This window comes from Malaclemys terrapin, chromosome 12 (assembly GCF_027887155.1).
Source record: "Malaclemys terrapin pileata isolate rMalTer1 chromosome 12, rMalTer1.hap1, whole genome shotgun sequence".
Classification (NCBI taxonomy): domain Eukaryota; kingdom Metazoa; phylum Chordata; order Testudines; family Emydidae; genus Malaclemys; species Malaclemys terrapin.
This window is the reverse complement of record NC_071516.1, coordinates 26,410,579-26,424,370: the sequence shown is the minus strand read 5'-3', so window position 1 is coordinate 26,424,370 and position 13,792 is coordinate 26,410,579. Positions and strand designations below refer to the sequence as shown.

The window sequence follows — 13,792 nt, the reverse complement described above, 5'->3', positions numbered from 1 at the left end:
GTATAATTATTATATGTTTTGTACACAGTATGCCTCATTTTAAAAGTTTCAATCTGTTGAACATTAACATCCTGTTAAGTTGTATATGCTATCACTGTATAGGAAGTTAGGACGTTTGGCTCTGTATGTGCCACTGAAACATGTTGTGAGGTTGGGAACACCCACAAGCAGCCTTTCAGGTACAACAATAAAAAGGCCAAACAATGTTAATGGCCCCTTGAAGAGAATCAAACACTTACAAGGATTACCCCAGGAACTGTATAGAATGGAAACCTCTCAGAGATAGCACGTACCCAAATGGAGACTGTTTGACTCATGTCCCAGCAAAAGATCTTTCCAGCAAGCTGGAAAAAGATATAAAAGTGGGAAGTGACATCATCACTTGGCCTCACTCGCCCTACAACACACCTGAAAACACCTGAGGAACAAAGACTGAATTGCGAGAATAAGAGTCCCAGGCAGGACAGAAGAATTCCTGTCTGTGTATACAAAAGCTATAATCTGTTTATATAGCTAACAGGGTGAGACACTACTTGATTCAAATCCTATCTAGTTTATAAAGCTTAGATTACGTTTTTGTTTATTTCTTAGGTAATCTGCTTTGATCTGTATATTCACTACTTATAATAACTTCAAATCTATCTTTCTGTAGTTAATAAATCTGTTTTATATTTTTACCTACAACAGTGTGATTTGCTTGAAGTGCTTGAGGGAATCTGTTCAGGAACAAAAACTGGTGCTTTGTCCTCTCCACTTTGAGGGAGGGGTGGACTGGGAAATAAACTTATACTGGTCAGGCTTTTGATCAGGGCAAGATGGTTCAGCTCTAGGGTCCCAGTAGTGGCGAAGCCAGGTTTTAGCAGCAGGGGGAGTGAACACATAAAAAAAAGGCACTACCCACCGCAAAGAAAAAAAAAAATGAAAGAAAAACCCCGACCGACCCGCTGCCGAAGTGCCGCCGAAGACCTGGAGTGGCTGAAGGACCCGCCACTGAAGTGCCACTGAAGATCCGGAGTGCCGGCGGGTGAGTAAAAATTAAAAAGGCGCCACTTTTCTGCTCAGTGGGAGCGGCCGCTACTGGGTCCGCTACTGTGGAGCTGGGGGAGAAGCCTTCATATAACTGCAGTTGGGTATGTCCCTGCCTGTGTAAAGGTTTGTGTAAATGCAGGACCGGGAGCAGTCTGCAGCTTGTCACAGCATCACAGTGAGTACGGGAGCCCAGGCTGGAATGCCAGAGGGTTCTGCAGTACCTCAGTTCCAGGTTGTACCCCAGCGAAACCCATCACAGTCAGTAAAAAAGACAGAAAGGCAAGAGATGTGGTGGCTGCTCCATCACTTGGCATCTTTGACTCAAGACCAGATGCCTTTCTTGAAGATATGCTCTAGGTCAAGTACAAATTATTGGGCTCACGACGGCTTACTGACAGGGAAGGGAGGGGCAGCTCCCTTCACTCCAGGAGTGATTGTGTGAAATTCCATGGCCGGTGTTTTACAGAAGGTCAGAGCTGAGTGTGTGTACTCAGAAAATCCTTGGACTCTTACAACCAAACACACACAGGCTTGGCTCCCTGCACTTCTGTCCATATAAATGAGAGTAAATCCACTGAGGTCAATGGAGCGACACCACTGTATGATGCGGTACGAGACCAGGCCCATGGTTGCTCTAGCTAGTGCTTTGGTTTTCCACCCCAAAAAGTCAGACTAAGCAGACTCTGCAGTTCTGGGCTCTGGTTTTTCATACTGACCCACTCAACGTAGCGAGAGGATACCGTCTCAGGTGGAACCATTAACAGATGAAACACAGGAGCAGGAGAGTTAATGCTTCCCCATGCGGGGCATGTTCATCTGGGGCACAAACAGCCTGACGGGCACGTGCAAGTCAGGGTTTGCACTCACATGCAGTGCAGCATGCGTACGCATCATCTCGTCTGCCTAAGACGTGCAAATTCCCATCTGCGCTTGCCCCTTTGAAAACGTGGTCCATAGTTTTAATCCCCACTCCCTGCACCAAGTGATAGATGCATCCCCAAAGATAAAGGCCCTAATTCAACTGCGTTACGCTCCAGTAGAGCCACTGAAATCATTTGGCCACTGACTTGCACCAGCTGAGGATCTAGCCCAGTGGAGTCACACCAGCATAAAACTGAGTACAGCAGCTGCTAACCAGGCAAAAGGAGCGTGAACGATATGCAAAGGGGAGCAGGCATCTGATAAACAAACAGAGGTCATATCAAATTCCCAGAACAACACTCTTCCCACCTGTGCCTTTCTGCATTAGGAGGGAAAAACGGGATCTGGTGTCTTGCAGACTTACCCGAGGGCACATCTTAAATGTCGTTTGTTCAATCAGAACAACAAACCACTTGAAGCTTATCTGTAAGCTCAGTACTTTGCTCTTCTGTGCAGAGTAGGGTTTAATCAGGAGCTTAACTCCATTGCCGGGCATATTTTTTTGTGCTCCCAATCCTTTGCTTTACTCCTGTTTACAGAGCTCCCTCGCTTTGCCTGGCAGCCACTTCTTTGCAATTCTGCAGCAGCAGAGGGTTGCGGGGAGGATGGGTAACGAAACAGGGATTAGCACAGCATAGAGATGTGAGCTGTTCCCCCTTCTTGGAGATATGGAGAAAGGCCCAAGAACTTGTTGCAAGTTCTGTGTGATTACTCTACAAACAGCAGCTTTTCACACTCAGGCCATGGCATTTTGGGAGCACTTGTAAAATGAACGTAACCCTGGGAAGGGAATAACTTTCAGGGTCATATGGCAGGGATCACCACTCTCCAGCGAAATCTGGAAGTGCAGCTTTTGTGCATGCAATTTATTCTTTAGTGCTTATTTTAACACAGATGACAAAGATAACAAAAATAGCAAAGAGACGAAAGGTATCTAATCTGAAGTAAAAAGTCAGTATCAGATTTTAAAACCAGATAAGTAAGATCAAACATTTTCATTACTAAAGGCAAAGAGTAAAATATAACAATCTTTGACGAGTTAAAGAGATTTGCCTATATTGTGAAACAATGGTCATTTTGCAATTCAGCCCCAGTTTGGAGTTCTTTGTAAAGATCATATGCTAATCGCCAGAATTATTCCTTTTCGGGAAAAGGAAGAGGAAGAAAAAGACCTAAGAAAAGCCCCAAAATAAGTAAAAGAAGGTAGGAGAGGAATGATAGGACAGAGAGGAGAGGGGGAAAAGGGAGAGAGGGAGGGGATACATTGGAAAGATGGGAGGGAACTATGATCTCAGGGAGCACTACAAAACACAAGGTTGCCTGATGGGTACGGCTACAATTTAGTCATAGGTATTTTTAGTAAAAAAGTCATGGACAGGTCACGGGCAATAAACAAAAATTCACAGCTGTGACCTATCAATGACTTATACTATACCCTTGACTAAATCTTGGCTGGGGGGGGGGGGGGGGGGGAGTGCTGCTACCTGGGGGCGCTACTGCCGGGGTCGCCCCGGGGGGCAGCCGCTGTGGGAGGCACATCCCAGGGGGCTGCTGCTAGGGTGGTCTCCATGGCCAGCTGCACCAGCCACTGCTCGGGTGGTCCCTGGGGCCAGCTGCCCAGGGCCGTCCAAGCAGCAGCCAGTGTACCTGGCCCCAGAACCAGCTGCTTGGGTGACCCTGGGGTCAGCCACACTGGCTGCTGCAGAAGTCACGGAGGTTGCAGAAAGTCACGGAATCCGTGACTTCCGCGACATCTGTGACAGACACGGAGCCCTACTAATGAGCAATTTAAATGATTATTCTGATAATTCCAGAAATGGGGACCATACATCCATACACTTATCTTGCTTGGGTCTACTGCAAACCGTTATTGGTTCCATTGCCGCCAGGCTCCCCAAGTCAGAGTACCATTCTGTGACAGTTGGGTGCACTTAGGACTGCCACCAGGTAGAGTTAAACATTTGGCTCTGATCAGAGCTCTATGCAACCCACATTTTTTCCCAAGGATGTGAGGTTCCAAGATGGATTGGTTAGGCCTAGGATAGTGTGGCCAGCCTGCATTTCCACTAGGGTGGAGAGAAAGAAATTTCACTATTTACCTCAGTCCAGAAAAGACGGATCACAGGGCAATCCCATAATATGTGGTGTATGTTAGCACTGAAGTGCAGCAATTTTAAACATGAAGTCACTTAGAAACTGGAACTTTTCATCTTTGTTCCTTTTCTTCAGACCTCCCTTCCCCCTGTGGCACTGCCGAACCAGAGGGGGCAACAGAGAACTTTCTGAACATGGTAGCCTCATTACAGCAAGTAGAACGCAGCTCAGAGCAGTCCAAGATGGCGACTGAATAGCTGGATGAGTCATTGAGCACAGGCTATCATGACCTCTTTATCAGCATGGCAAAAAATAATACATGCTGCTTCTCTAGTGCCATTCGTTGAGAATCCCAAAGCATTTTAAAAGCATTATCACAACAGCCCTGATTACCAACTCCCTTTTACAGATGGAGAAACTGAGGCACTGAGTGATTAAGCCCCATATTTTCAAAAGAGCCCCCTAATTTTGGTTGTCCAACATTAGACCCTCTGGCCTGATTTCCAGAGGTGCTAAGCATTTGTACATCCCACTGATCTCAGCTGGGGATGCAGGTGTCCTCGGTAGCTCAGGCCCTATATAAAAATAAAGTTAGGCACCTAAAATTAGAGGCCACTTTTGAAAGTTGGTGCCTAAGTGACTTGCGCAGGGTCACGCAGTGAGGCAATGGCAAGTCCAGGAGAAAACCCAGAATTCCTGACTCATAGTTCAGTGTTCTAACCAAAAGATAATGCGCGCTCCTTTATAAATCAAGCCTGTATTTATAGGACTGCAGGAATCTCCTGTCTGTAGAAGTTACTAACATATCAAAACTAAAGCAGAGCAGCTGAGTAATGAATTGTGAGTGTGGGCAAAGGCTGGGTAGCACTGGCACCTCTCTGAACAGCAACTTACACAAAACCACATCAGTGGTCACCAGGGAAAATTTGGCTACATTAACTATGGTTGTGACTCTGATTCAGACGCTTTGAAAAGGTTCAGGGAATGGGGTCTTCATGGGTGAGGACTTTCACCTCAAGGTCCCCAGTTCAAATACCCCAAAGCTGTTACTGACTGAAAATCATTACCATGTGATAGCTTTTTGGGGTGCAAAGAGTTAGTAGCCTCATTTAGTGGCCAGTTAGTAGCCTCATTTGGTGGCCAAATGGAGGACTGTTCTCTAAGGCCTTCCAGCACTTTTTCTAGGACCTAAATGTCCTCCAAAACTTTAACCATTCAATCCTTACAGCCTAGTCCCATCAAATGTAATAGGGATTAAACAAATGGGGTTCTCCAGACATGACTGTAAAAACCTATCTAATTTAAGAGAATTAGATCCTTTCTGTAGTTTCTCGGGGACATTTTGACAGAGGAAAGAGTAGATTTCACTTTCATAGGTGATTGACCAATGAAGTGGCACTGTTATCCTGGTTTAAGTCGGATTAACTCCACTGAAGTCAATGGAGTTACACAGAGGTGGGAGAAAAACTGAGCGCCAAATTTTTATTTTTAAATCACTCGAGTCAAAACTGGCTACTGCTCACCCTCAGGATGCGTCCGTCCACATTTAAAACAAGGAATGGCACCAATATCTGTGCTAGGTTGCACTAACTATGCAATAATCCATGTGCAGGTAAGTACAGACATAGCTCACCTCAGAAATGATCTCCTGGGTTAGGTTTCCATCATAGAAGGCCGAGACCCCTTCTGAGCCAACGAGATCCAAAATGGTGGCTAGATCAAGTCGCCTCACAAACATTCCAGGCAACAAAGGCTGGCCGTCTGGAAGGAAAGTCTCTCTGAATTTGTCAGAGTAGTTCAGCTCCTTCAGTTCAGTGATAGCTCTGGCTGTAGCAAGAAAGATAACAGCGGTATTACAGGAGGAGACCACCTAGGACATTCAGATCACCCCCAGAGACCAGCTGAAGAAGATGGCCGCCAATGATGCATCTACAACCTGTATAGTTCTGCTCTCTGGTTTGTTAAGAGAGGTGTGTGTGTGTGTGAACGTGAGAGGGATTCCCATCCATTGCCCTCTTTGAAAAGTGACAGATAGTCATGGATCATAAGGGCAATAGGATCATCATGTGACCAGTCAACAGTAGGAGATGGGTTGTCTTGTGGCTATAGCGTGAGATTTGGATTAGGGGTCAGGATTGCATTGCTGGATTGGCCACAGATTTGCTGTGTGTCCTTGGGAAAGACACATTGGTCTGCATTTGTTGTACATGCTTGAGTGCACATAGTGCACTTTCCCACATTGTGTATGGAGAGTGTTTGATGCATGAACAAAAAGGCAAGCGTAAGTGTGCAAGTCCCCTGCCTGGAGTTGGACCAGTAGATCCACAGGCACTGTGGCTGGCACTAGGAGGTCTAATTTGCTTCTTCCTCTCCTACCCTGGCCTGTTGCACCTTGACCTCCATCCATTAAGAACTCCACTGCTAGAGGCAGCATAGGAATGCCCAGTATAAGCGCAGTCCCAGCCTGCTACCAATGCTCATAAGAACATAAGAACGGCCATACTGGGTCAGACCAACAATGGTCCATCTAGCCCAGTATCCTGTCTTCTGCCAGTGGCCAATGCCAGATGCTTCAGGAGGGAATGAACAGAACAGGTAATTATTGAGTGATCCATCCCGTCATCTACTCCCAGCTTCTGGCAAACAGAGGCTAGCAACATGTCAGAGCATGGGGTTGAATCGCCGCCCACCCTGGCCAATAGCCATTGGTGAACCTATCCTCCATGAACTTGGCTAATTCTTTTTTGAACCCAGTTATAGTTTTGGCCTTCACAACATCCCCTGTCAATGAGTTCCACAGGTTGACTGTGCGTTGTGTGAAGAAGTATTTCCTTCAGTTTGTTTTAAACCTGTTGCCTATTAATTTCATTGGGTGACCCCTAGTTCTTGGGTTATGTGAAGGAGTAAATAACACTTCCTTATTCACTTTCTTCACACCAGTCAAGATTGTATAGATCTCTAGCATATTCCCCCTTCATCATCTCTTTTCCAAGCTGAAAAGTCTCAGTCTTTTTAAATCTCTCCTCAGACCGAGGCTGTTCCATACCCCTAATCATGCTCCGTTCCAGCAGGTCAGCTTTCTTTGGGTATGTCTACACTGCAGCTAAAAACCTGTAGCTGGCCCGTGCTCACTGACTCAGACTCATGGGGCTCTGGTTGCAGGGCTGTTTAACTGCAGTGAAGACATTCGAGCTCTAGGACTCTGTGAGGTGGGAAGGTCCCAGAGCTCAGGCTACAGCCTGAGTCCAAATGTCTACACAACAATTAAAAAGCCCCGCAGTCTGAGCCCCACAAGTCCAAGCCAGCTGATACGGGCCAGCCGTGGATGTCTAATTGCAGTGTAGACAGACCCTTTTTGACACAGTCTGGCCATCTGCAGCCTCCCCAGCAGAGGGGCCATGCTCTAGTGAATGTGCCAGTGTAAAGTGACAAAGAGTCCTGTGGCACCTTATAGACTAACAGACGTATTGGAGCATAAGCCTTCATCGGTGAATACCCACTTCGTCAGACGCATGTGAAATGTGTAAAGTGAATCAGGACTTCAGCTTCAGTTCAGGAAAAGTCTATTGCTAGCATAGGAGTGTCCACTCAGAAAATTATGGGAAAGACGTGTTTGAACATTAGGATGAGAGGTGCCTCAGTAACAAGACAGATTAGATCAGATAAATACATGGATTTGCACTGCATCCGTCCGCACTATCAATGGGAGAACTCCCAGAGACTCCAATAATAGTGCAAGATCTGACTTCATGTTTCCAACATGCTATTTCTAACGAGAGATCAGCCCAAACCAAAGAGTCCATCTAGGAAAGATCCACTCTGGATCTTTCATTCTCTGCTGTTCAGATTCTAACCCTGATGCAGTGCATTTCCCTGTCTGAAGGCCATTAAATTCCAGGAAGTTAACCCCCATCCACATTCCAAACACATAAATGCAGTCCCCTTCTTCCTTAACATATGCAGGAGGAAATACTTCCTGGCATACATCACATAGTACCCCTTTGCTGCGTTAAGGTGCTCACCCAAGTCATGCGTGACATTGAATCCATCCTGGGCAATGCTAGCAGCAAGGCCCAAAAGTTCTGACCATGGGAGTCTGGCGAAGAAGAAAACACAAAGAGAAATCTGCATTTGAAATGGAAACACAGTAAAAGCAGAGCTGTCTTCAGGGGACTAGCATTGGGGTTAGGACAAGGGTAAAGTCAGGATATGTTTTGTTGGAAGTCTCTTTGTTGCAGCCAGAGAACAGAACTGAGACACTGCCCCCTCTCTGTAGCCTTGGGAAGTCACTTAACACCTCCCCTCCATGCTCCATCTATAAAATGGAGGTAATAAGATTGATCTACTGCACAGGGGTGGGTGCGAGGATTCATTGAGTAGAGCTGATCAGAAAACACAATACTTTCTATGAACGTTTTTGAATGAAGCAGGAAAAAAAATTCTTTTGAAAAATTTTGCAGAATTTTTTGAAAAAATGAAAACCAGAAAAAAAATCAGTTTTTGAACATTTTTTTTTTCATTTTAAACTCACTTCCTTGCTTATTTTTCCCCTGCAAATGGCAGAGAGAAAGGGATGGATCCCAAACTTTTCAATTTTCATTTCTTTGTCGAAAACCCAGAAAATTTCAACCAAAATGAAATGTTTTGTTTTGGCCAAACCTTCTTTTTTTTTGGTTGGTGGTGGGTGGGGAGAGAAGAGAGGGAACAAAATCAATCTGTTCTATTAGTTAATTAGATTTTTATCTAAGTTTGTGGTCTGGTTTTCACAGGGCTCAAGTGCCCTTAGCTGCCACTGAAGTCAATGAGAGTTGAAGCGCTCAGGTCATCTGAAAACTGGGCCATAGACATGTGACTGCAGGCACATCTGTGATAACTGCACATGCAAATCAGTCCTGTGATTGCATTTGTGAAATTCTGAAAACCCCAGCCAGTGTTTGTAAAGTGCACTAGGGACAAAAAGTGGTATAAAAGTGCTGCACTTCAAAGGGAGAGACCTGGAAAACAACATGTCCCAAAGGAAAGTAAATCAGTAGCTTATCCAAGAATATCAAGAGAGTCCTGTTGCAGGGTGAGCTGGGGGGACAGAGCTTACAGGGCCCTGCCAACAGGAAGATCCTAGGACCATGGAACCCACCCTAGAGCTGAATCTGCCACTGACCAGAGATTACAGCGTGAGCAGCTGACGGATTGGAATAAGTAGGTGTTTTATCCTGCAATACCTTTCAGTAGAGTGCACTCTGTGCAGAGCTAAACCATATGAAATATTCTTACCTTCCATGTGACTGATGTGCCTTGTGCATTCCTTGTATCATGCCTGGCACCCCCACCAGGAGACCCGGCTGGACAAAACAAAGAACAGAAAGGAAGAGTCAAGTCACCCTAAGGACACCGTCTCCGATTACCATAAAGGAGAGGCCATCGCTCATCATACAAAAGGGTCTTAGCATATTTTCCATACGAAGTGAAAGACGCTAAAGATGCCAGAAATTTAGATACAAGGGTTGGTGACAACACAGTTAAGGAGTAAAAGCCTTTGGGAAGAAAGTGGGGCACATTCATTCCTGATATAACCCCAATGAAGCCAATGGGATGAACTCAGTCCCGTGACATGCAGCCTTTGCTATTTATCTGTCTAACATTTTGGATATTTCTAAAAGTATGTCTACAAGGCCAAAAAAAATTAATCACACAGCAGTGAGTCACAGAGCCTGGGTCTACAGCCTCTGGCTGGCGATGCTTGCGCTATGGTGCTAAAAATAGCCATGCAGACATTCATGCTCAGGCTCTGAAACCAACCCCCTCCCTGGGCTTCAGAGCCCAGACCCATTTGTCTACATGGCCATTTTCAACTCCATAGTGTGAGCCCAAATCTGTAGACCCAGGCTCTGAGACTCGCTACTACCCGGGTTTTTGCCATGTAGACATAGCCTCAGGCTCCTATCTCCTTGGTATCTCACTCTCTGAAGTAGACTGTTCTTACTTAATTTCCCTTATCCCCAAGCAAGACTCAGTTTACTCATTTCCAGTCAGACTTGCTGGCTCAAGGGATTTCTACGTTGCACATGAAACATTTCCCCTCTAGGCCACCAGGGCTAATCTGGGCTGGCTCAATAATGGAAAGACGGTCGTCATCACATGTTCTGTGGCCTCTGAAGAACAAGTGGGTGAGTCTCCGTTCAGCTCCTAGTGGACAAAAACCTAGAGCTCCTCGTAGTCAGTTACAAAAACCACCATCAGAACTGAGAAACCCTCCCCTGCTGTTGGCAGGCTCAGGAGAGTGGGCCATGGAGACCGAACTCCCCTCTCAGCCCTGGAACGAATGGCTCCAGGGTCGGACTGAGGAGCAGTGTGGGGGTGAGGATGCTTGACCTGTGTTTGTACCTGTTCTGTGAAGAAGGGATTTGATACGCCAGCACCTTTCACCCAGGCTAAATTCCCCTCTGATTAACAGGCATCCCACCACTCGCTGCACATACATTATTGCCGGGAATTGGGGTTAGTGGGGACTGGAAGAAGACATGGGAACGTTAGCAAGGAAGCCCCACGAAAAGAAAATATAAAAGTTCTCCAGCCCACCTTCAGCTCCCAGGCCTTCCGAAGGCCTTCCTCCTGGATCCCAAAAGGGGCTGTCTCTCGGAAGTCAATCACCTGACTCTCGTTCTTCCGGATATCGTGGACCAGCATCACTCCCCCGCTGCAAAGGAAGAGCACATTGGGCATACAGAGCTCCTTGCTGTCCACTGGAGTCCCCGAGCACTTACTAATGCAGCTGTGAGCCTGTACCCCACCCCTGCCACCAAATCCCCTCTGCAGGGACATGGGGGGAGCAGAGGGATCTGGGGTTCAGTGCCACTGAGCTTGTACAAATGGCATCCTCTTACTCAGCTGTTGAACTGTTCTGCTCCCTGCACGTTGGGTCCTATCTGCTGACTTCATGGGCGCACACAAGCATTTACTCCTGGCAGGCAGGCAGAGCCATCACAGCCAGGGGAGAGTGACTTGGAGGCTGTTCAGTTTTGTGCAACTTCACCTAACCTGTTAGCTGATGCCAATGACAGAATCTTTATCACCGGTGATGATATAAGAGGCGGAAAGAGCTCAGTCTGCGTTTCAGATCCCAATCTCTGATCTCAGATTTGTAAGCGGAGTACATTTGATCTACAGGTGAGCACAAGCCAAAACCATGGAGCGGGGGTGTATTTGAAATCTAAAGCAAGGCCCCCATTTTGAAAATGGCCCTATTTTTAGAGTGGGCCAGAGCAAAGTACTGGCTCCAAACACATCAGCTCAGACATGGGGGTGTACAAAATCCAGATCTAAAAGCTGCTGCATGAGCCTATTTCTAACTTGTTCTGGAATCCTTATTAACTCCGATGATGACTGGTCGTTTGTTAAGCATCACGATTATCAGCTCTGCACAACACACACAAAATACAGTTAGTCGTCACTCTTAATAATTTACAGAACAGGGAAAATCCCAATGTCCTTGGCAGATGCCCACAGGGAAAAGCAGGGTTTGCTGTGAAGGCCTGGACTGGGATTCACGAGATCACAGTTCACTTCCCAGCTCTGTCACAGACTTCCTGTGCGATCTTGGCTAAGACCCCAGATCTGTGTCTCAGTTCCCCCTCTATAAAACAGATAGGACAGCACTTTCTTTCTCCCATTCTTTGCCTGTCTTCTCTGTTTAGATTGTAAGCTTTTGGGGGCAGGGACTGTCTCTCCTGTGCATACATTAGGGTGACCAGATGTCCCGATTTTATAGGGACAGTCCTGATATTTGGGACTTTTTTTATATGGACTCCTATTACCCTCTACCCCTGTCCCGATTTTTCACACTTGCTATCTGGTCACCCTAGCATACATCCTAGCACAATGGGGCCCCCTTTTGACTTCTACGGCTATACAAACAACAATGCAACTCCACTTTCCAATGGAGTTATTACAGGAACTTGTTCAGTTATGGATTTTACCAGGTTCCTTCAATACAACCTTCCCTTTACACCAATATAGCAGCTCTCTGTGTCCTAACTGTTTATATGACCCAAAATAAATCAGTTTCATCTGAGAAATGACTTATAATTTCTACCACACTGGGGCTCCAGAATAAACATTTAGATCAAGAATGGTCTTGTGTCATCCTAGGAAATCATGCTTCTGTGTGTACAATGGGGCCTGTTCTGCTGCAGCTGAGATCACAGGAGTCATTTTACATTTAGTGACCCAAATACTCAGAGGGCCACATATCATAATGGGTGCAATCTACCATGCATTAGAAACCATTACAATACATCTAAAAGTTTAACAGCTAAAACCTGGTGGGGGAGATCATGAAGAAAGGTGTGAGACAGTAGAGAGGAAGGTGATGAACATGGGAGCAGCAGCGTTCAAACTAAAAACACCTTCAGAATCAAAAATGTTGAAGCTTTTTTCTGAAAGTGAGATTATTCATTATTGTTGACTATTGCTCATAGATTCAAGACCAGCCTAGTTTGACTTCCTCCTAACACAGACCATGGATTTCACCAAGTGATTCCTGCATCAATCCCTAAAGCTTGTGGTTGGACTAGTGCATATTTTAGAAGGGCAACTAATTTTGATTGAAAGACTGCAAGTGATGGAGAATCCACATTCCGTGGTACATTGTTCCAACTGCTAATTATTTGTGCATGTTGGCTTAAAATGTAGTTGTTCACTTGATGCTTTAATCCCCAATTAGAACAGGAACTCTGTGCCTTAGGAGTCTTGGGTAAATTGCATATTTCCTAAATCCATTCCCAACTAGTCCGTCCATTTGTGGTTTGTTTTGTTTTGTTTTTTAATCCTAAACAGAGATTTAATAACAGGCTTTGGGATCAAACCAGGGTTTCCACTTACTACAAAAGATTCTCAAATCCGACCTGATGAGACATTATCAGGTGACAGCATTTATGTAACATTCCCTGGGACTTCCTGGTGTCCTGACGAGCAGAGGGTTCAAGTCTCACTTGCATAACGTCTTTTGAAACTAACACCGAAGGGAGGCAGCAGCTCCAGGCAGTAGGCTAGACTCGGGGGTGGGGAGGTCACATGGGATCCAAGATGGTGCAGTTGGCACTTTCCTCCAGCCCCCTCGCTCTGCACATTCCTCCAGTTTAGATCTCCTTACATTCACTTTGTCCCACCAGGAGTTGAGGGAACCCCCATATAGCAACATGCTGCTGCTGCTGCTGTTGTAACAGGGCCATGATTTACAGGTGTAACAAATCTTATTCAGTCCTCCAAAAACACCGGGACAGATCCACTCAGCATACCTGGGGCAGGGGAATAGGGAGCATTCCACCCCCTTTTAATCTCTCCCGATCCTGGGGGCCAGATCCACCCCTACACATGCTAGAGCAGACTCAGGGCTACTCTAGCTTGTGCTTGCTGGAATTGCCTTCTGGGGACCCTTCAACTGGTCCTGGATCATCAGAGTGCAGCACACTCCAGCCATGCCTCTCTCCTGCCACTGGCCCACCTTAGCAATGCAAAGCAGCCAGAAGGATGGGAGAAAGGATCTGGTCTACCACTGTCACAATGATTTGGAAGCCACCCTTGCCTCCCACCCAGCATGATAGTTTAGAATAAGGACTCAATTGCAACTGTGTTGAGGGTGGTGCAGTGGCAAACCTCCGCAGCAGAAGAGCCTAGAAGCAGCATGCATGACTCAGGGCAGCATGTGTCAGACTGGCTCCCAAGAACTCTCCCCACACTTCCCCGGCTCTGC

The 13,792-nt window shown here is 46.2% G+C and overlaps 1 protein-coding gene across 3 annotated transcripts in view; it reads right to left on the bottom strand.

The window, feature by feature from the left end:
- The window catches only part of GGT7 (gamma-glutamyltransferase 7), a 49,070-nt gene that overhangs the window by 19,462 nt on the left and 15,816 nt on the right, over positions 1-13,792 (bottom strand). For all 3 annotated transcript variants that reach the window (XM_054046265.1, XM_054046267.1, XM_054046266.1), the window contains exons 4-7: positions 10,621-10,738; positions 9,316-9,383; positions 8,067-8,140; positions 5,678-5,871 (exon numbers count right to left, since the gene is read on the bottom strand). In XM_054046265.1, coding sequence (XP_053902240.1) covers positions 5,678-5,871; positions 8,067-8,140; positions 9,316-9,383; positions 10,621-10,738 — 454 coding nt within the window. The remainder of the gene's footprint in view (positions 1-5,677; positions 5,872-8,066; positions 8,141-9,315; positions 9,384-10,620; positions 10,739-13,792) is intronic.